At 41.6% G+C, this 23414-nt stretch overlaps 1 protein-coding gene across 6 annotated transcripts in view; it reads left to right on the top strand.

Annotated features, from left to right (window-relative positions):
• Positions 1 to 4592: 4592 nt before the first annotated feature.
• snx10b (sorting nexin 10b) overlaps positions 4593 to 23414 on the top strand; it is a 62237-nt gene continuing 43415 nt past the window's right edge. For 2 of the 6 annotated variants that reach the window (XM_048555480.2, XM_048555471.2), the window contains exon 1: positions 4593 to 4713. Coding sequence is in view for 3 of the 6 variants with exons in the window: in XM_048555498.2 (XP_048411455.1) it covers positions 5120 to 5178 (59 nt within the window). In the remaining 3 variants the exon portion in view is untranslated. Of the gene's footprint in view, positions 4714 to 5005; positions 5179 to 7444; positions 7483 to 23092; positions 23157 to 23414 lie in introns of those variants that run through there. The other 4 variants (XM_048555498.2, XM_048555455.2, XM_048555490.2 and 1 more) reach the window with 4 other exon arrangements.

The following is a 23414-nucleotide window of genomic DNA, read 5'->3' on the forward strand; positions in this document are numbered from 1 at the left end:
GTGTCAACAGATGCCCAGCAATGCCGAAAGAAGGTCAATAACAGTCCTTTGTTCTGCCAGAGGAAGCGCAGTACTCTTCTCTCTGCTACTTCACATTCACTCTATCTCTACTGTTCACCTGTTACCCACAAAGGCTTATAGGCTGCACTCCGCTCACTCTTACATGCAACATTTTCCCTCATTTGCAGTCTAACAACCCACCAGCCCTGACCTTACATGCCCTCTGTGCTTCCCAGCCACTCACTTTTCTCTCATCTGCACCAGCAGTAACAGCTATGCTAGCCACTTTCATCTCACTCAGTCTCTCCCCTTCTCTCATTCCAGCAGAGAACAACCCATAATGGAGCTGAAAGAGCCAGGAAAGGAGTGCAACAACCAACTCTTCAGGCCGATAAAGAGAGGATCGTGGTAAACAGGGTGGTGCAAAGGAGGACATTCTCTTCCCACAGGACCACCAGAGGCGGGTATGCCACCAGAGCCTGCCAGCCTGGTCTGACTTGGCGTTGTATGTCCAAATTGGAGATCTGGAGGAGGACACAGTGAGCTGGAGTCACCAGGAACTTTTGGTTTCTAGATTCTATCCAATGGGTGGCAGGACAGGACAGTGCATGTCAGTGAGGTGAGATTAAGCAATAAAGAGGATGACAGTGGGCACTATTCCTCATTAATGGGCTTCCATTGCTCACAAGTGAGACAGCCTTCTCAACGTCCAGAACTTAGTTGAAAAAATGCAACTTGTTGGTCTTGATGTTGGGAAAGGAATTGCTTAACTTCTCATTTGATTCTCCCAAATTTCTCAGGCTGGCTAAATTCATTCTCAATTTTTTTAACACTTTCACTTTACTTCTGACTTTTGCTTTAGACTGTAGAAGGTATTTGGAGGTTTACCATGCTCCCATTTATTCGGATTTTCGCTTCCAAGCAAATGATTAACGTGACACTGATAGAGTCTCTCTTCAAACATCATGATAGATGTGAGTGCACTTAATCTGTTTACAGCCTTATCAGCCTACTGGTTTATTTTAAAATGGCCTTTTGATCGACAATGAACTCTTTAGGTTTCATACTTAGTATGAATACACTGGTGGGAGTAGTCTATAGGTCTCCTAAAAGCATCTATTTTATAGGACAGAGAATAAATCATAAGATAAAGAGGGCATGTTAAAAAGGCAGTACATTAATCATAGATTACTTTAATCTTAACATATGGTAGGGTAATCAAATTGTTAGGATATCCACATGTGAAAATTCATATAGTACATTTGGGACAATTTCCTGAATATATTGTGGATCCAAACAGGGAGCAGGTTATTTTGGATCTGGTAATGTTTAATGTTCAGGTTTAATAAATAATCTCACAGTAAAATATCGCTTAGAGATAACAATGATAATAAAGTGGAATTTAGCTTTCAGTTTGAGAGTGAGAAACTAGGGTCAGAAACAGGTATGCTAAAATTAAATAAGGGTAAGGATACTTAAATAGGGATGAGGGTAGAGTTGGGTAGAATGGACTGAGAAATTGAGGGTATTTAAGGAAATATTTGATGAGAAGATATATCTCAGCGAGGAAGAATGACAATGGGAAGTGAACATACTGACCATGGCTAACCAAGCAAGTTAAGGATAGTATCAAATTGAAGAAAAAAAAAATACAATATGCAAATATAAGTGGTAAACCAGAGATTGGGAAGGTTTAAAAGCCAACAAAAGATAACCAAAAAAACACAAGACAGAAAATAAAATCTGAAGACAAACTAGTAATTAGTTTATAAATGGACAGCAAGAATTTCTGTAAATATATGAAAAGGAAGAGAGATGTCAATCTGAACATAAGCCTATTTAGCGATCAAGGCCAGGAAATACTTATGGCGAAAGCAGGAAATGCACCAGTCTTATGGTAAAGGATACGAATAACATTCCAAGAATACTAAATCATCAAGTGGCTTAAGGAGGAGGAAATAAAGCAATAACTATCACTAGAGAAAAAGCATTAGAGAAACTAGTGGGCAAAAGGCCACTTGGACCTGATGGATACCATGCTAAGGTTTTAAAGGAAGTAGCTACAGAGATAGTGGATGCTACTAATAGTAATCTTTCAAAAATCCTGAGATTCGGGAAAAATTTCAGAGGATTGAAAAACTGCCAACTGCCTTATTCAAAAAGGGAGGAACACATAAAACAGGCAACTGTACACAGTTTAATCTCTGTAAGTAGAAAAATATTAGAACGAAGCTCTGTCGAGTTCAAGCTGTTGGGTAGAGTCAACGCTGAAATAGACAGATTTTTGGTCAGCGAGGGAATAAAGGATTATGAGGATAGGGTAGGAAAGTGGAGTCAAGGATGATCAGCCACAATCTTAATGAGCGGCAAACCATGATAGATTGAATGTTCTACTTCTGCTGTTGTGTTTTGTACTTCTTTGTCTACACTCTGTTAATTGCTATAGGTGAAATATGGCTGTACTTTCAGTACCATCACACTATTTAGGCAGAAATTGATAGACTGATGGCTGATCAAACCCCTAACTGATCTCTGTGAAGCTACCCAAGTGACCTCTCTCTACTCCTGGGCCTGGTTGCATTGGACCCATACAGTTGACTATGGCCCATTTCCCAGACTGTAGGAGTATGGAACCCCTGACTGTGACGACCGTGAATGGCCGACAACTGAGCACAAGCCCTGGATAGGTAGCGAACGTTGCTGTTCACTTACTGGAACTGTTACTGTTATTCCCCTGACTGAAGGATGCCTTTTTTGGCTTCACGGTAGACTACATCCCTTAAATTTTGATACATGGCCATTTGGTTGATGCACGTGCAGTGTGTTTGCTGTATGTGTTCTTGGTACATCATGCAGGTTTAAGATTGATGTATCACAATAACAAAACATGTCCATTCCTTTGATGACTGACCACCATGAGAAGCTGCCTGGTTTTGTATACTCTGAAAGGCATGGCAAGACAGAAGTACTTCAAGTCTTTAAGCTCTGTTTGAGGCGATGTGAGCATTCAAGCAGGCAAAAAGTAAGTGAACAATTGAGGAGCTGTGAGATGTATCCTGGTCAAAACCAGGAGATAGTTACCTGGCCCTACACACAGTGTTCTGCTAGCAGCATTTTAACAAGAGGTGCAGTGCATTCCAAAGTGCAGCAATGAAGTGCAAAACTGTATTATAACTGGTTCAGATGCAGTAAGGTTAGTACGAGTCCAATGCCAACATCCAAAGATGGGAGATGTGTGCAGTCATCGTCATTGGGAATTTCCTTACTGCCAATCTTATCCTATTTTCCCAACTTTCTCACCAAGGCCATCCCAGGGATGTGCAGGATGGGTGGATTAACTATGATAAATATGGGGTTATGGGATGGGTGGTATGCTCTTCAGAAGGTTGGTGTAGACCCAATGGGCTGACTGGCCTTTATCTGCACAGTAGGGATTCTATAAACTTCAGTGGCTGGGAGATTTCCAGCCCACAGAGTCAGCTTGGCAAGCAGACCTAATGTTTTTGATTTGACTTTGCATGTTGTTATCTTCTTAAATCAACATGACTCCAGCTATTCAAGTGACACATAAAATATAGAACATAGAACATTACAGCACAGTACAGACCCTTCGGCCCTCGATGCTGTGCCGACCTGTCATACCGATCTGAAGCCCATATGAACTAGGTATCTGCAACATTACACAAATAATGTACCTTATTATACATGCATAAAATGGTGAATAAACTAGTTCCTAGTTAAACAATGCCTCAAATTTAAAATTCTCATCTTTGTTTTCAAATATCTCCATGGCCCATCCAATATACGTGTTCTCCTTACTCCTGGTTTATTGAATATTCCCTTTTCTTTTTGTTTCACTGCTTGTTGACCCTACCTTCAAAGCCCTCAACTCTTAAGTTTCCTCAAGAAAGGCTCCTTCTCTGTCTCTGTCTTTTAAGGCACTTTTAAAATCTTAGCACCATGTCTAAGCTTTGGTCTAATTTTGCCTCTTTTCAGTCAGTGACAAATGTGTATTGCTCTATTCAAGAGCCCACTTTATAGCTGTTCTATACATACATGTTGAAGTTATGCCATAATAATCAGTTTGCATTGATGTCGACGTAATTACTTCCCTTTTCGTTAAACAGTAACTGGATTGTGGTTCGTTTATGTTGTTTTGCATGAAAATGCATAATACACATTAAGTAACTAACAGTCATCGTTTAAACTAATTGGGAAATTTGATATTTCATGAGAAGTCGGCAGAAAGAAAAGAGATAACAAAGTGTAGAGCTGGATGAACACAGCAGGCCAAGCAGCAGCAGAGGAGCAGGAAAGCTGACGTTTCGAGCCTAGACCCTTCTTCCCCAGCACCTACAGTTCCTACTATCTCAGAAAGAAAACAAGTTTTATTCTTACTGTTTCTGAAAAAGACTGTCAACTGTGCAACGAACTGCGTCATCAAACAATGGCACGTTGAAGAACCGAAATCTGCATTTCAGAAGCAAATACTTAAAATCTGTACAGCCATGCTGTACCGCTTTAAGTATTTGGCTTTGCCTGAGTAAAGGGCGGAAGTAGTAGCAGCGCTGGGCTGAGAAGTTGGTCATTGTCACGTGACTGGGATGATCCAGTCTAGGCACGAAATCGAAAGGAGCTTGGGCTGGCTTTAGTCAGTGGCTTGGTGCAGTGGAAAGGGTCCAAGACAACTCAGGGTCTTGGTGCAGTGGGCAGGTGAGTGAAGGACGGCTGCTGGGAGTGGGCTGGCTGAAATTGACAGCCGAACGTTGATGTGATGTGTTTGTAACGATTTCACGCCAGGGGCGCAAGTTGCAACATGCGTTCCTTTTTAACTGGACAGTCATTTAGAGTCATTCAGCGTAGAAACAGACTCTTTAATCTAACTGACGCGCAATGTTCGTTTAGTATCTCCCCCATCACCTGAGGATAACCCCGCCAACAATTGGGGGAGGGGGAATGAATCTGAAACGTGAATATTAGCTTTATAACTTGTCAGTTTTAAATCTGTGCCATTCCGACTGATCACCGAGATTGCTAAATATTACTCTCGCTATTCGACAAACCAGAAAGAAATCTGTTCCTAAACTAAATTGGTCCCACTTGCCTGCGTTTGGCGTACATGCTTCCAAATCTTTCCTATTCATGTACTTTTCCAAATGAGAGACCTCGTGGAGAAAGGTTAGTTATTACCAGTTAGAGTTGTAGTTTTTGACAAGTCTGCTTTCTTTCCCCTTTTTAAACAATATCCGCACTGTCAAACCGAGTGCATCCTTATTTTCATTTTCCTTTCGTCTGTGGCCCTTGGCCTTTTCCTTTCCGTTTGCTAGAATGCTGGCAGCTGAAATTTGTGTATTGATTTTTAAGTGACGGTACCAAGACGCATACTAAACGACTAAGGAAAACAGAAATACTGGAAATACTCGGTCTGTCGGGATTTCCAATGGACAAGTGTTGATATTGTTAGGCTCATCAGGTTCCTGCCTTTTGAATTTACCGTTTCCTCAAATAAAAAACACCGAAGTAAATGTAGAAGTTGACTGGAAGTGCCAAGGTCCAATATCACTTCTTTGTGATTTCGGACACAGTATTGAGACAAAACCATTATGAGGAGGATGTGAGTCATGCCAAGAGTGAGGTATCCTGTGTAAGCAAAGACAACTTTTTGATCGTTTTTCATACTTGGCGATCTCAGTGATCAATCATAGTGGCACAGATTTAGACCTAGATGATTGGAGAGTGGCAAATGTTATTCCCTTGTTCAATGAAGGGAATAGGGATAACCCTGGGAATTGCCGACCAGTCAGTCTGTCTTCTGTGGTGGGCAAATTACTGGAGAGGGCTCTGAGAAACAGTATTTATGATTATTTGGAAAAGCACAGTTTGATTAGAAATAGTCAGCATGGCTTTGTGAGGGGCAGGTCATGCCTATATGGATTTTAGGTATATGGTATATGGATTTTAGGAAGGCATTTGATAAGGTTCCCAATGGTGAGCTCATTCAGAAAGTAACGAGGCAAGGATTCAGGAAAATCTAGCTATATGGATACAGAATTGGCTGTCCAATAGAAGACAGGGTGGTAGTAGATGGAAAATATTCAGCATGGACCACAGTGACCAGTGCTCTTCCACAGGGATCTGTTCTGGGACTCTGCTCTTTGTGATCTTTATAAATGACTTGGATGAGGAAGTGGAAGGGTGGGTTAGTAACAAAAAAAAGTTGCTGGAAAAGCTCAGCAGGTCTGGCAGCATCTGTGAAGAAAAAAAAGAGTTAATGTTTCAGGTCTGGTAACCTTTCCTCAGTAAGTTTGCCTATGACACAAGTTTTGGTGGAATTGTGAATAGTGTGGAGGGCTGTTGTAGGTTGCAGCAGGATATTGACAGGATGCAGAGCTGGACAAAGAAGTTACAGATGGAATTCAACCCAGAAAAGTGTGAAGTGATTTATTTTGGAAGGTCAAATTTGAATGCAGAATACAAGGTTAATGCAGGATTCTTGGCAGTGTGAAGGAACAAAGGGATCTTGGGGTCCACGTCTGTGGATCTCTCAAAGTTGCTTGCCAAGTTGATATGGTTGTTAAGAAAGCATATGTGTTTTGGCTTTCAGTGGCAGGGGATTTGACTTTAAGAACTGCGAGGTTATGCTGTAGCTCTATAAAACCCTGGTTAGACCACACTTGGAATGTTGCGTTCAGTTCTGGTTGCCTCATCATAGGAAGGATGTAAAAGCTTTAGAGAGGGTGCAGAGGAGATTTACCACGATGCTGCCTGGACTGGAGGGCAGGTCTTATGAGGAAAGGTTGAGGGAGCTAGAGCTTTTCTCATTGGAGCGAAGAAGGAGGAGATGTGACTTGATAGAGGTGTACAAGATGATGAGAGGCATAGATTGAGTGGATGGCTAGAGACTTTTTCCCAGGGCAGAAATGGCTATCATGAGGGGGCATAATTTTAAAGTGATTGGAGCAAGGTGTAGGGGAGATGTCAGAAGTAGGTTCTTTACACAGAGAGTAGTGAAGTCAGATACATTACGGACATTTAAGCAACTCTTGGATAGGCACATGGATGATATTAAAATGAAGAGTATGCACGGTAGCTTGATCTTAGAGTAGGATAATAGGTCAGTACAACATTGTGGACCCAAGGGCCTGTACTGTGCTGTGCTGGTCTACGTATAAAACACACAGGCTGTGACACTGCCGTACTTGTTAAATTCCCATTTCATATTATTCACCACGCCCTTAAAGGGCCGGTGAGGTTATCTCTTCTGTGCAGTTCCAATGACACACAAACATCGTTGTACTAATCGATGAATCCAGAAAGTTGTCAACATCAACAACTTGTGTTTGTCTTGTCATTTATTGTACTCTAACTCTCTGAGGCATTGCATAAGAATGTTACTGACTAGAATTGGATAATGAATTGCATGAGGAAATATGGAAATCTTGACACGGGGAAGTCCATTGCCTAGAGCTTTAATGACGTATGGTATGTGTCCCCATAAATGCCATGTGATGGAGTGATTAACATCAGGGATGCTCAAGAAGCTGATATTGTCACTTGGAAGTTTGTTCGGTTGATGAGGATTACAAAGATTGGAAAAGCAAGGCCATGGAGAAAATTGGAAATAAGGAAGACAATTTTAAGATCGTGTTGCTTAACCAGAGAGCCAGTTTAGGTCAGTGGGGTCCAAGGCAATGGACAAATGGTGTAAATTACATGATATTGTTTATATTTGGAGGAGCTGAAGTTTGGGGGTGGAACGTGAGAGATTGACTATTCCTGTGCACTCCTGATCAAAATGTTACAGAGGTAAGAAAGGCATAATTAAAGGTAAAAGCAAATATTGCTGTTACTGGAGATTTGAAATAAAAAGAGAAAGTTCTGGAGAGACCCAGCAGGTTTCTGTCAGCATCAGTGTCAGCAAATGAAAGAGAAACAATTTACAATTGAGACCAGTGACTTTCTTTGGAACTCATGGTTCTGAAGAAGAAATGTCGGAATCAACATTAACTCTTTCTGTCTCCACAGATTCTGCCATAACTGAGGGTTTCAACAGCAGATGATCCTGGGCAGGGGGGAGGTGGGTGATGCTTCAAGAGGTGGAAATAGGTGGTTTTAGTAATGGCACTGTGGTTGTGGCTCTAATAGTTCTGTCCCACTTGTTATTTATTTGCCCCAGTTTGTTGGAGTTAGGTCAGCCTTGAGGCTGCTTGAACTGAATTGGGATTCCCAAAATAATACTTCCTATCAGATAAATTTGATTGCAAACTAATGTTTAGGGAAAATATGTATCAAGTTTCCTATTGATTATATATATTCATATTTAGCCTTTGGAGATCGGGTTTCATTCTTGTAAATTCATGTGACGCTGCCATCTCACTCATGTCAATATATCCTACATAAGATATGGTGCCTAAAATTGTTCCTGTGAGGTCTGACCAGGGTGGAGTATAACTAGAAGCGTAAAGCCTAATCTCTTGTACTTCATCCTCCAGATATAAAGTACAGCATTTTATTAGCATTTTTATTTATTTTCTGTACCTGTTCATGATATATTAATGTCAGAAGCCACATGACACCAGGTTCTAGTCCACAAGGCTTATTTGAAATCCCAAGCTTTTGGAGCGTGCTCCTTTGACAGTTGAAGTCACTTCATCTGACAGAGGAGCTGTGCTCCAACAGCTTGTAATTTCAAATAAACCTTGTGGACTAGAACCTGGTGTCATGTGGCTTCTGACCTTGTTGACCCCAGTCCAACACCGGCACCGGCACCGCCACGTTATGCTATTTTAATGAACTGTGTAGAACAGAAAATCTCTTCAGGCCTTCATAGCTCCTAGCTTCTGATCAGGCTGCAGAGTCCAGACATAGTGTCAGGATAATGGATAGATTATTTGGCATTGAAAAGAGGAGCAATCTTTTTCATTCAAAAGATTGGAATTTGCAGGATTGTGGATGCTCATTCAATGCTGAGATCGCTATTTATTTTGCTTCTAAGGGATTTGGGGATAATGCGAGACAGTGCTGTTGAGGTCGATGATCTGACTGGAGTAACAGGATGTATGTAAAAAGGAATAGCGACAAATACTGAGTTGTGAGGGAATAGCTCTCTACATCTTTGTCTAATTTCCACCTATTTACTCCTTAAGTCATCACTACCTTCTGCTTTCTTCCTCTTAGACATTTTTGTATGCATTCTTTTAAACTTCAGCTTTGTGTTCTGTGTTTTGTGTGTGCCTTGTCAAATATCTTTTGGAGTTCCATGTTCTCACAAAGCATATTATCCTCATCCACCTTCTCCATTACTTTATTGAAGAATGTAGGTGTAATTTTTTCTCCTTTTTAGAGGTCAGTGTGGATTTACTGATTTAACCATACTTTATCAAATGACAGTTATTCTTTACTGCCATCAAGAAATTTCTTTGACTAATGTTCAGCTGATGTTGGTTTAGTTGCTGAATTTATCCCTGTTGCATTTTCTCAAATAAGGTGCAACCATTATTTAAATGATTTGAATGTGAACATAGGGGTTATAGTTAGTAAGTTTGCAGATGATACTAAAATTTGGAGGTGTAGCAGACAGTGAAGAAGGTTGCCTCAGAGTACAATGGGATCTTGATAAGATGGGCCAATAGACCGAGGAGTGGCAGATGGGGTTTAATTTAGATAAATGGGAGGTGCTGCATTTTGGAAAGGCAAATCAGGGCAGGATTTTTCCTCTTAGCGGTATGGTCTTGGAGTGTTGCGGAACAGAGAGACTTTGGAGTGTAGGTTCATAGTTCCTTGAAAGTGGAGTCACAGATAGGATAATGAAGGTGGTGAATGGTATGTTTGCCTTTATTAGACAGTGCATTGAGTATATGAGTTAGGAAGTCATGTTGCAGCTGTACAGGACGTTGGTCAGGCCACTTCTGGAGTATTCATGCAATCTGGTCTCCCTACTATAGGAAGGATGTTGTGAAGGGTTCAAAAAAAAATTACGAGGATTTGAGCTATAGGGACGGGCCGAATAGGCTGGGGCTATTTTTCCTGGACTTTCGAACACTGGTGGTGATCATATAGAGATTTATAAAATCATGAGGAGAATGGATAGGTTACGTAGAAAAGGTCTTTTCCATGGGGTAGGGGAGTCCAAAAGTAGATGGCATAGGTTTAAGGTGAGAAGGGAACGATATAAAAGTATCTAAGAGGCAACTTTTTCATGCAGAAGGGGATGCATGTATAGAATGAGCTGTCAGAGGAAGTGGTGGTGGCTGTTGCAATAGCAACATTTTTTAAAAGGCATCTGGATGGGTGTACAAACAGGATGGGCTTAAGAGAGATATGGGCCACATTCTGGTAAATGTGAGTAGATTAATATGGGATATCTGGTCTGCATGGACAAGTTGGACCAAAGGGTCTGTTTCTGTGCTGTACATCTCCATTACTTGTGATTTTTCAATCCACTACTCCTGTATCCAAGCTGCATTGGAAGACACTAGCTACAGCCTCTACATCTTGTACGATTCCTTCTAAAACTGACAATGAATCTCAATAGGTGATTTTTCCACTTTTTGAGGACAGACAGCTTTTTAAGTGCAATGTCCTTAGTGATTTTATCCTAACCAATATAGCTATTAACTCCTCCTTTACTGTTATGTTGAAAGTATTCTTGGGGCCGAATCTTACAGTTACATCCAAATTGTATTGAATTTTTTTGGGGGTTTGGGGGGGATTTGTGCCTTGTGGCCTGGTGAATTTCTTGCCATATCTTACCAAACTCCCTTACTAATAGCCTATGGTGGTTCTCCTGTGTGATTTCCATCCCACTTTCCTATATACCAGTCTTGGAACAACTCGCCACTGAGCCAATACCTGCCCACGCACAGGCTTCCTTTTGAGTGTGCTACCTTTTGAAAGACACTGTGTGTGTGGATGAGTTTTGGCAACCTGGCATTGTCCTTCACTGGCATTGCCAAGGCATGATTGTGCTGCCCAAAGTGCACGGGTGACATGGCTGACACTTGCTCGCACATGGAACTTTGTTCTGTCACCTTCATTGTTGTTTAATCATCACACCACATGCATTACCTCTCCCTACCTCCAGTCTGTCTAACTCCTGAGCCAGCTCTATTCTGTCCCCATTCACCACTGCAGGCATGCATCTTGTCACTGACCAGTCAGGAAGTACCAAATACAAGCAAGCAATCAGATGAATACGACCTCAAACATGAGCATCTTTTACAGAATGCAAAAGGGAAACAGAGAATCCCTACACTGCAGATAGAGGCCACTTGGCCCATCAAGTCCGCACCTTTGAGTGTCCCACCCAGATCCAGCCACCAAAGTATCCCCATAATCCAACATTTCCCATGGCTAATCCACCGAGATCCATGCAGTCAAATGAAGAACATGTGAACTCCATACAAAGTCATCCAAGACTGGCATTGAACCCTGGTCCCTGACACTGAGGTAGCAGTGCTATCCTGAAAACACACTGAAACAAATCTGAGAGACTGACTATCAGCCCTACAATGCAGACTACATTTTGGAATCATGACAAAAATAATGTGACAGTCAACAATTATGTTCCACCCAGCTCTCATCTATGGAAAATGAGTACCAATGAGATTCTAGCCAGTTGGTAGTGCTGAGCTTTGTCATGGACAAAGGCTGCTTCCTCTTCAATGCTGTCACACTCCTCCTCCCCTAGATCTTCAGCATCCAGCCTTGATGCCTGTTCCAATTGTGCAGAGCACAGCTTGCCAACATAATGTGACCCTTCTCTTCAGACTAAACTGGGGTTGCATCCAGATCAGTCAAGCAGCAGAACTGTATCTTCTGCAGCCAGGGCGATGGTGGAGCAGTGTGGGCAGCACTTTATCCACACCTGTGGGTTAAGCAATAGTGTCATGAATGATGTTTGTCGTGGGTGTCACATGTTTCCCAGTAGTCAGCCTTGTAAATTGCCTGGGCCCTCAAGCACACCAGGTCTGAGAGTGCTTCACTACATAGGAGTCATGGCAGCTGCTAATCCTGGGCTTGCTATTTGTCTTGATCCTTCTGCATCCACTTGCACTTTCTGGGAAGGCAGCGTCTGAATGCAAGACCCAAGCTGGGCATGGTAGGAGTGGGAAAAATTCTTAAATCTCAGAACAGTCATCAGTGGTGAGCCCTACAGATGAGGATTGTGCACACTTTACTGTACAGTGAGACATGATGTACGGGGGACATGTCTACATTGGGTGTCCACATTTGTATCTCTGCATGTAACTTGTCAAGGTGCCATGCTGGCTGTGTGACTGCTACATGTCAGTGAGAATGGGCTGCTTGTAACTCAATCATGCTGCCATGTCAAACACTGAACATGCCTGTGCATTCTACACAGTCATAATTACATGATGAATAATGACTCAGACTTGTCTGGCACACCCAGACCTCAAGTTGCACAAATGGAGACGTCCCCTCAGCTAGCGCTGGCCTTTTGTACTGTCATTTTTGCTAACTTCAACATTACTGAGATGCCAGCATCAATTTGCAAGGACAAATGGCATGGAAACAATTACCTTTTGGACAACATCTGACCCCTAAGTACACTCATTCTGAATGCATACAAAATGGCAAAGAAATCATTTAAGATCCAGTGTAAAAGCATTTTACAAACAGCAGTTTACATGCTTTTTTTTGGTCTAATATTATGGCATCCAGCAAATATGGGTCCCATGCATTCAACTATGAAACTGGCACTTGCCTGGGCACTGCCAGCCATTTACTAATAGAACTTCCTTTCCAGAGAAAAGAAGGTGAGGGCTGGTAGCATGGATGGTGCTGGATGCCATGAGTACTGAGCTCCAAATATTCACCAGGTTAAACCTCCCCCAATTGCCAGTCAGACTGTGTGCCCCTACATTACGTCTCAGTAGCCCAATGATTCATTTCAACCCATGTTGCCCCAGTGTGCAGACCCACCACATGAAACTTTGGATATGAACCCTTCCTGAACCCCAGCATTACACCTTGATGACAGCCAGCTTGCTCCTTTACACTCTTAAAGTCCACGGTGGTGGTCACGACCAATAACCAACCCTTTACCACCACCGCCTCCCTTGCCAATTTATTTCAAATTCTAATCGTGAATTGAGATTCCCCTGTCACCATCCTTAGCCCCATGTGTATAAATGCTTCTGTTTCCAGCCCCCACTCAAGCTTTGACTCCCCTACCCCTTCTATCATTGATCCCCCAGCTCACCAGTCCATATCCCTAGCCCTGCATTCATCCTTGGAACATCTGGACATCAAAGATACCTATGTCAGACTCCTGTTCGTTGAGTACAGCTCTGCCTTCAACACCATTATCCCCTCCAGACTGATCTCAAAGCTTTGTGACCTTGGTCTCGGCTCTTCCCTCTGCAACTGGACCCTCCACTTTCTGACCCACTGTCTGCAATCGGTAAGGATAGGTAACTGCATCTCCTGCACAATAACACGCAACACTGGAGTTCTTCAAGATGCATCCGCAACTCCCTACTGTACCCCCTTTATATCTATGACTGTGTTGCTGAATTCCAAATGAACGCCATTTACAAGTTCGCTGATGAGGTTACCAAAGTGGGCTGGATACCTAACAATGATGAGTCAAACTACAGAGGAGGGAGAGAGGACTTAGTGACATGGTGCAATGAAAACAACATGTCCCTGAACATCAGTAAAACTAAATAACTGGTCATTGACTTCAGAAAGAAAGGAGGAGAACACACCCCCATCTACATCAATGGAACTGAGATGGACAGGGTGAAGAGCATCCAGATCCTTGAGGTGACAATAACCAACAACCTGTCCTGGACTTCCCATATGGATGCAACAGTCCAGAAGGCACAACTGTACCTCTTCTTCCTCAGGCAGCCCAGGTAATTTAGCATGTCCATAAGGTCCTTCACTAACTTCAACAGATGCACCATTGAAAGTTTACTGTCTGGGTGCATCACAGTCTGGTATGGCAACTGCTCTGCCCAGGACTGTAAGAAACTACAGAAGGTAGTCTGTACAGCTCAGACCATTCCAGAAGCTGACCTTCCATCCATGGACTCCATTTACCTGGCTCACTGCTGGGCAAAACCGGCCAACATCATCAAAGACCCATTGCACCCAAGTAATGATTCCTCCAACCTCTTCTGTCAGGCAGAAGATACAGAAGCCTGAACACACGCATGAACAGGTTCAGGAACAGTTTCTCTCCGCACTCTTATCAGACTGATGAATGGACTCTCTAGCCTCAAAAAATGCAACTCTTGCTAATGTTGATCTTGCCTAGTACATGCTCAGTCCAATGTAAGTTGTATGCCTCTGTCTAAGTCTTTTGACCTGTACGCCTTTTGCTTATAATGATCTCCCCGTCCCTCTCTTAAAGCATTTCACAGTATTTCGGTAAACATGACAATAAATCAGTCAATCAATCAGTCAATCCTCCTGTTAACCCTTCAACAATATCGACAGATGGGCACCCCTGACTGTAACTGTCTCCAACAGTCAGTACCTTGGCATGATTGACCAGACCCCTACTCCCTGACTAATGATATGCATTTCTCCTGACTGCTTGTGTTGGGCTGACTGCCAGTGCAGTCTAGGGGATGTTTTGCAGAGATCCCTGGGCAATGAGTGTCCCGAATGGACAACTGACTGTGACAGAATTTGTGGACTGTGCCTGCTACCTTCCAAGTCTATATTAGGATAATTCAACTTCCTCATTGCTCTTGCATTTCCTTCCAATCAGTCTGCAACCTTGCGCCTGTACTTCCTCGCCGCTATTTGATGGACTTCAAGATACATACAGCAACAATAGCTTCCTATTTTCCTTTTAATTCTAACCAAATTGTGTCTTTGGTCCCTCAACTATATTATTTGACTTTAGCGCTATTGTAGTTTCTTGGGTCAATACTGTGACCGCTTTTCTTTTCTCCTTCCCTTCTTGAACACTTTTTTTTTTGGCCATCTTAAGTTTCCAGTTCCCAGTTCCTTTCTTTGAGCAAGGTTTCTGTTATTGCTTCCAAAATCCAATTCCATGCAGCAAGCTGCAACTTGCCAATCTTAGTAACTCTACATGTGGATAAATGCACACTGCACTGAACCTGTCTCATTCTGCCTTGAGTTTTTCCCGCATTTGATGCTTACCCCTGCCATTTCTGAACTCTTTCACTGCTAGAGCGATTTTCTTTTTTTTTGTCTCATGTCTCATTCTGGTTTAACCATCAACTTACCAATTAATGTAAGCCTCCCTACTGTATTATTTGATCTTCCCTTAACAACCATGGTTCCAGCTCTGTTGAAGTAAAGCCTCTGAATTTAACTAGTTCTTGCTGCCCTTGGAATCTGGAGAGCGCAGTCCCGTACCATTTCCCCCCATGATACTCAGCAGTTTTTACTGTATATAATAATTTCTCTTAGTAACCTTTCTCAAACACGTTGCATCATATGTATTTTTAATTTGCATGCTCAGTCATGTTAGGACACATCACTGGGCCCAGTGTGATTTGAACTCAGACCTTCTGGCTTAGAGGTAGAGAAGCTATTACTGTGCCACAGGATCCCAGTAACCTTCACAGAAAAGATTTTGCAAGAATTTCTTCATAACCATCATGAGAAGATAAGCAAGCTCACATAAGAAAGTGGAGTCTCAATGCAGACATAGCAGGTAAATTGGGATAATGGGCAAAGGGCTTATGATAATCCCATTGCCATCGTCGTGGCAAGAACAGTTCAAGAAATGAAGATGTGGTTGTTGTAAAACAGAGGGAAGGGTGAAAAGTGAATGCTTAGTTAATGGAGTTCTCAATGAGTGCCAGTTAGTGGCAACAGCACAATCATTGTAACAGAGGAAGGGGGCAAGTGAATAGATATTTTTAAACAACCTGTTCAAACTTGTTAGGACACACCTATGGAGCAGGTGGGATATAAACTAAGTCTGACCCAAAGTCAGACACAAACAACTGCATTACAAGGGCCCCAAGGGGACAATATGTTTCACACAGCTGAGACCAATGCTGATTATTGGTTGTTGTGTTGTGTTGTCTTTCATGAGGGAATGAGTGAATGTGTTCAGGATCAGAACAAATTCAGGGATGGTGAATGGTTTGAGTGTGACTTCAGTAAAGAACTGGACATTCTGAGCCATCCTGGAGAAGTCTGCAAATATGAAGTATAACTTGACCTGAAGCTTACCTAAATGGGTGCCACGGTGGCTCAGTGGTTAGCACTGCTGCCTCACAGCCCTAGAGACCCTAGTTTAGTTCTATACTCAGGTGACTGTCTGTGTGGAGTTTGCACATTCTTTCTGTGTCTGTATGGGTATCCATTGTATGCTCCAGTTTCCTTCCACAGTCCAAAGCTGTGCAAGTTAAATGGATCATCCATGCCAGATCGCCCATAGTGTTCAGGGATGTGTAGGTTAGATGCATTAGCTACAGGAAAATGCAGGGATAGGGTAGACGGATGGGAATGGGTCTGGGTGGGATGCTCTTTGGAGGTTCGGTGTGGACTTGTTGGGCTAATTGGAACCGGAAAAACTTAAATGTGCTTTTCATCTATAGTTAACACCAAAAAGAATAATAATCTTTTCTCTATCCTAAATTTGGCATTACAGTATTACTTTTACATTGAGTTATAATGCTTATGATTAATATGAATGCAGCTGAATAAGTAAAGAACTGGAATGTTTGCCAATGTGTACATATTGTAGGGGGATAGGGTATGCAACTACATCCAGTGGCAGGAATCTATCCTGATAAGAAACAGTAATGGCGGTGGCTCGGTGGTTCACACTGCTGCACTCAGTGCCAGGAACCCGGAATCGATTCCAACCTAAGGTGACTGTCTGTGTGAAGTTTGCATATGGGTCTGGGTGGGTCAGCGTGGACTTGTTGGGCCAATAGGCCTGTTTCCACACTGTAGGGATTCTATGATAATTCTAGCACCTCCTTTTTAATATTGCACACGTCCAAAGGTATTTCAGAGAATAAAATGCATTGAGTATTAACAGCAGAACTTGGGAAGATGTTTGGGATTCGGGAGACTTTTTCATATTTGGAGAGATTGGCAGATGGAGTTTAATTTCAATAAATGTGAGGTGCTGCATTTTGGGTAGGACTTATACATTTAATGGTAAAGTCCAGGGGAGTGTTGCTGAACAAAGTGACCTTGGAGTGCAGGTTCACAGTTCCCTGAAAGTGGCGGTGCACGTAGACAGGATAGTGAAGAAGGCATTTGGTATGCTTGCCTTTATTGGGCAGCACATTGAGTTTAGGAGTTGGGAGGTCATTCTGCAGCTGCACAAGACATTGGCTAGGCCACATTTGGAATACTGTGTGCAATTCTGGTCACCCTGCTATAGGAAGGATGTTGCGAAAGTAAAAAGGGTTTGGAAAAGATTTACAAGGATGTTCCCAGGATGGAGGGTTTGAGCAAGAAGGAGAGGCTGAATAGCTTGGGGCTATTTTTCCTGGAGCATGGGAAGACTGAGGGGTGTCCTTTTTATAAAGGTTTATAAAATAACGAGGGGCATAGATAGGGTAAATAGGCAAGGTCTTTTCTCTGGGGTGGGAGAGTCCAAAACTAGGGGTTATAGGTTTACAGTGAGAGGGGAATGATATAAAAGGGGCCACTTTCACTTAGAGGGTGGTGCATGTACAGAATGATCTGCCAGAGGAAGTGGTGGTTGCTGGTACAATTAAAACATTTAAAAGGCATCTGGATGGGTTTATGAATAGGAAGGGTTTAGTGGGAAATGGGCTAAATGCTCACAAATGGGACTAGATTTATATAGCATATCTGGTCGGCCTGGGTGAGTTGGACTAAAGGTTCTGTTTCCATGCTGTATATCTCTATGACTATATATGATTTGTGAAAAGAATTCCAAGCATTGGACTGCCTTATCTAAAAGGAGTGGGAGGAAGAAATATGCAGGAGACTAAACTTGGACCACCAAACCTCTGATTAGGACGTTGGGTTAGAGATGGGGTGGGGAGACGCTGTGGTGGAAACTATGAACAATGATGTTGAATTAAGTTAAACATTGAAGGGCAATTGATGAATGAGATGATTGTTGCATATGCTTAGAATGTGAGTAGATTTGGGAAAAGTTTGATTGTCATACTTAAGGGAGTGTATGGAATAAGTTCCACACTTTTCTCTGACTTTTCTGCTTGAGACCTGTTTTACAACTGTGCTGACTTTTAAGTTGTGAGTGTAATGAGATTGGCAGGTAATTGAAGTGCAAATTGGGAGTACAAATGTCTGTAATTTCCTGATCTCATTCCCCTTCCTACCAGGAAATTCCACTCTGTGAAATGCTTTGATATCTGACCTATCTATCCATCATGTTAAAATTGTTTGTTTATTTCTTGAAAATATAATTTTCTGAACAGTGGCTATTCCCTGTGTGGTAGCAGGACTTTTCTGGCTTTCTCAAGTTTCCATGAACTTATTATGAGCCTTAACAGTAAGTACTAATAGGATTTTGTGGGAGCCAGGACCAGAGGGGAATTACAATCTGATTTTTCTTCACTTGTGTAGTCCTTGAAGTCCAATATTTTATGCCAATGCTTACTTTTTCCAAAAGGACCACTGAATAAACAGTTGTTTCTGTTTGGATACTCAAAATCACTTCATAACATATGAATTACTCATGCAAATTACACAACTACAAACCATGACCCACATAGTTTAGTTAATGGGCATGATTTAACAATTATGTTGATGACAATGCTGGTACTTGGATGGAATCATGTAAAAAAAATTGTTTATGCTGAGTAATTACCATCTTGGTCATTTGAATCTGTTTTCCAGTTGTATTCCTCCAGTTTGAATGAAATATTTCTGGACGATAAATGCTCTTGCATGCACCCAAAAATATCTGCCAGGTACACCCTTTCTACTGTTCAGCCTTTCAACTCCCAAGTGTCTCCAGTCCTACTGCATAATCCTGGTTTAAAGGACACATTTGCTTATGTTCAGGTACATCTTTTCTGGAGGCAGGAGTCTGACTCAGAAATGTAGGTAGCTAGAGTATACAGCAGTATTTGTTACCAGTGTCAGTCCAGCATTAATGTTCATTGTGGATTAGGTGTAGTGGATATCACTAATGTGCAACATTAACACGCTTTTATGGAACTTAATCTCTGATAATTTCCTATTACACCACTGTAAAATGTTTCAAAGTCTATATTAGCCAATTTTGTGGTCTGAGTGAAGCATTTAATCTAGTGCTCTTTGTGCTATGGTAATGCATCTGAGAAACATGTGCAGAACTAACTGACAGTGGAAGTTGTTATCTAATTAATCTAGACTGATTTTTAAATGCAAGAAACTGCCTTGGGAAAATATTAATGTGCTTTAACCCAAACTCTCCATATATTGTGCTTCTAAGGAACATTCAAGGCTTTCTAAAATGTTGATATTTTTAGCAAAGTCAAGCACAGCAGAGTGAATGCATTGCATTCAGTTGAGACTCATAAATTGGTTGCAGCATGGATCAAGAGATAATGGGAACTGCAGATGCTGGAGAATCCAAGATAACAAAGTGTGGGGCTGGATGAACACAGCAGGCCAAGCAGCATCATAGGAGCACAAAAGCTGACGTTTCGGGCCTAGACCCTGGATCAAGACCCTTTTTTGGTGTGTCTGTACTCTTGCTCTGTCAAATGCAACTTACCTAGTCTCAATCCTGTGCCTTTTTTCTGTAGCCCTATAACTTTTTTTCAATTCCCTTTTGAAACTCATAATTGAACTTGCCTCCACCACATTCTGAGGAGGTGCATTTCACATCAAAACCACTCACTGTGCTTTTTTTTAAAGGGAAAAGGTTTTTTATTTAATTGTCTCTGGCTTTTTTTTTGCCAGTAAGTTTCAATTGTTCTCTGGTTTTCAATTCTGCTGCCAGTGGAAGGTTTCTCCCTTTGCGTTTCTTTTTACTTTGTCTGGTTCCCTTATTTTGAACACCCGTATCAAATTGCCTCAATCTTTATTCTCTAATCTATCCACAAAACTAAAGGTCTTCTCAAAGCGCACAGTTCTGTGAAAGCTGTACGTTTTAATGCAAATGTGTATAGAACATATGTGAGCTGTTTAGTTGACTAGTGGATTTCTAGGCTTTGACATCTGTATTAATCATTGGAATTTTTAAAATGCAAGGGGTGGCAACTAAGTGCTGACATCCCAAATATTTTCTTCCACTGCTTCCTTTTTCCTAACTTTTTTTTGTTCTAATCTGCTGAAAATGCTGATTCCCACTGAGGCCCAATTACATTAATGCAGACAATACTTTATCGATTTTTCTGATCAACTTGTTCAGAGATGTTATGACATATCTGTGGAAGAGGTGGGACTTTTTCATTTAAGTTAAACTTGGGCCTCCCTCCCCAGAGGTAGAGGCACTACTGCTGTACTAGAAGACCCCCAGGCAGTTCATTATATCTTGCATAACAGACAATTCTTCCAGGTATGTTAGCTTGGGTGAGAAGCAATCAGATGTATCTGCTGTAGCAGGCTATTTGACTGAAACACGTTTGGCTGTCTAGTCTTAGACATTTGACATTGCACAGAATTTTGGATTATTGGATAGAAATTGGAACGATTACTTGTTCTTCCTTTCCTCCCCCAGCTATGTGGCCTGAGACTGGTTAAGAATTGTATTGATTTCTCTTCTTATTGATTGGATCCCCTCACTTTATTGATCATTACATTCAAGTAGAAGACCTATCCTCTTGCCTTCTCATCCTGTTGAATATTGATTAACTCGGCACAGGCTAGGGATAAACTGAAGGATCTTCCTGCTGTGAGGACCTCATTGCAGCATCTATAGAGGGCATTTGCTGGGCCTTCAGGGAAGCTCATCCTGAACTTATGATCAGCTATTTGGTTAATACCGTCAACTATTCACAAAAGAAATTCCAAGAATAGTAGTAAACCCAGGGAGAAAATGGAGAGTTTTAAACAGTTATGATTATTAGAATGAAAATACAGTGAAAACTAATGGGATTGTAAGAAGGACAAACCTCCTTGGCACTTAAAAGACATGGCTGCAAAGATGGTCATTGCATTGATTATAATTTTTTGCAATTCAGTACATTCTGTGAAGGTCTAAGCAGATTGGAAAGCTGCAGATATAACACTTGTAGTCAAGAATGGAGGGAGATGAAACAAGAAACAATAGGCCAATTCGTTTAACACTTATGGGAGGGGGGGAAGCTAGAATTAATTATTAAAGAGATAACAGCAGGGCACTTGGTCATGATGCAATCAATCAATCAACTTAGTTTCCTGAAAGTATAATTTTTTTTGAAGATGGAGCAAGCAGGGACTGCTAGAAGAAAACCAGTGATTGTGGTGTATTGGATTTCCCAAAGATGTTCGATAAGGCACCTCATGGAAGGCCACTACTAAAGTTGAGAGCACATTGACATAATGTTGGTGGTAATAAGAGTATGGATAGAGGATTGACTTACGAGCAGGAGTTAGGGCAAATGGATCACTATTGTTCAAATTGCTATCATTTTCATGTCAGCAAATTAGAGCTAGTGGAGTGCAACATGAATCAGTGCTTTACAATCTAGATTGACTGACTGCCTGTATGAAAGGGGCCAACTGTATTGTAGCTAAATTTGCTGATAATACGAAAATAGGTGGGAATTTAATTTGTGAGGAGGATACAAAGAGTCTGCAAAGGGATATAAGGTGAGTAAATGGGCAAGATTTAACTTGGACTAAACTGTAGCGTGGAAAGTTGTAAGTTTGCTGGCAAAGCACAGTATTACTTAAATGAAGAAAAACTACAGAATGCAATGGTGCAGGGTGACCTCGGTGTCCTTGTTTATAAATTACAAAAGGTTAACATGCCAGTGTGGCAAGTGATAGGAAGGTGAATGAAATATTCGTCTTTCTGCAAGCTGTATGGAGTTTAAAAGTAGGGAAGTCTTGCTACAGTTCTGCAGACCATTTGTGGGATTACAACTCTTTCTACAGTACTGGTCTCCTTACTTCAGGAAATGTATGCTTGCACTGAAGCTAGTTCAGCGAAGGTTAGTAGGTTGGTTCTGAGATGTCAGGGTTGTCTACTGAAGAAAGATTGAACCTATACTCATTGAAACATCTGAGGCTTTGGGAGGATTTGATAGAGTTGGTGGTAAGAGGATGAAAAAATTGACCAACTAGTGACACTGTTTAAAAATGAAAGCAATATCTTTCAAATGCTGTTTTTTGAATTTTAATGATGGCTCTTTATTTGGTTTCCGTTTTGCTCATTCATTTACCTACTTTGGCATATTTACCATGGTGGCCATTTTAGTATTTCACACAGTTACCTACCCCATAGCAAGAGGCTGTAAATGGTTGTGAATTAATTTGTCATCTTCCTCCATCTGTCATCACCAGCAATTTAGGCACCTGGATACTAACTTACACTCTACTGCACAAAATGGGAAAGAATTTGTATCCCTGATTCCATGAATTGGTAATTCAAATTATTATGTGCTTTTTAATATCTTTTAATTTAGCAATAAGAAGTAATCAAAAAATGATTTGGATGTGAACGTAAGAGGTATGGGTTAATAAGTTTGCAGATGACACTAAAAGTAGAGGTTTAGCAGACAGAGAAGAAGGTTATAACAGAGTACCATAATATCTTGATCAGATGGGCCAAAAGGCTGAGGAGTGGCAGATGGAGTTTAGTTTAGATAAATGAGGTGCTGCGTTTTGGAAAGGCAAATCAGGGCAGGAGTTTTCCACTTAATGGTAAGGCCCTGGGGACTGTTGCTGAACAAAGAGACCTTGGAGTGCAGGTTCTTAGTTCCTTGAAAGTGGAGTTGCAAGTAGCTAGGATAGTGAAGGTGGTGTTTGGCATACTTGTCTTTATTGGACAGTGCACTGAGTATTGGACTTGGGAGATCATGTTGCTGTAGCTGTACAGGATGTTGGTTCGGTCATTTTTGACGTATTGTGCAATTCTGCTCTCCCTGCTGTGGGAAGGATGTTGTGAAACTGGAAATAGTTCAGAAAAGATTTGAGGATGTTGTCGGAGTTGGAAGGTTTGAGTCATAGGGACGGGCTGAATAGGCTGGGACTATTTTTCCCTGGAGTGTCGGAGGCTGAAGGATGACTTTATGGAGGTTTATAAAATGAGGGGCATGAATGGGGTAAGGTGACAAGGTCTTTTCCCTGGGGTGGGAGAGTCCAAAACTAGGGGTCATAGGTTTAAGGTGAGAGGGGAAAGATATAAAAGGGATCACTTTCACACAGAGGGTGGTGTGTGTATGGATTGATCTGCTAGAGGCAGTGGTGGAGGCTGGTACGGTTACGACATTTAAAAGGCATTTGGATGGGTATATTCATGTGAATGGTTTAGCAGGATATGGGCTAAATTCTGGCAAATGGGACTAGATTTATATAGGATA

This window comes from Stegostoma tigrinum, chromosome 2 (assembly GCF_030684315.1).
Source record: "Stegostoma tigrinum isolate sSteTig4 chromosome 2, sSteTig4.hap1, whole genome shotgun sequence".
Lineage (NCBI taxonomy): Eukaryota > Metazoa > Chordata > Chondrichthyes > Orectolobiformes > Stegostomatidae > Stegostoma > Stegostoma tigrinum.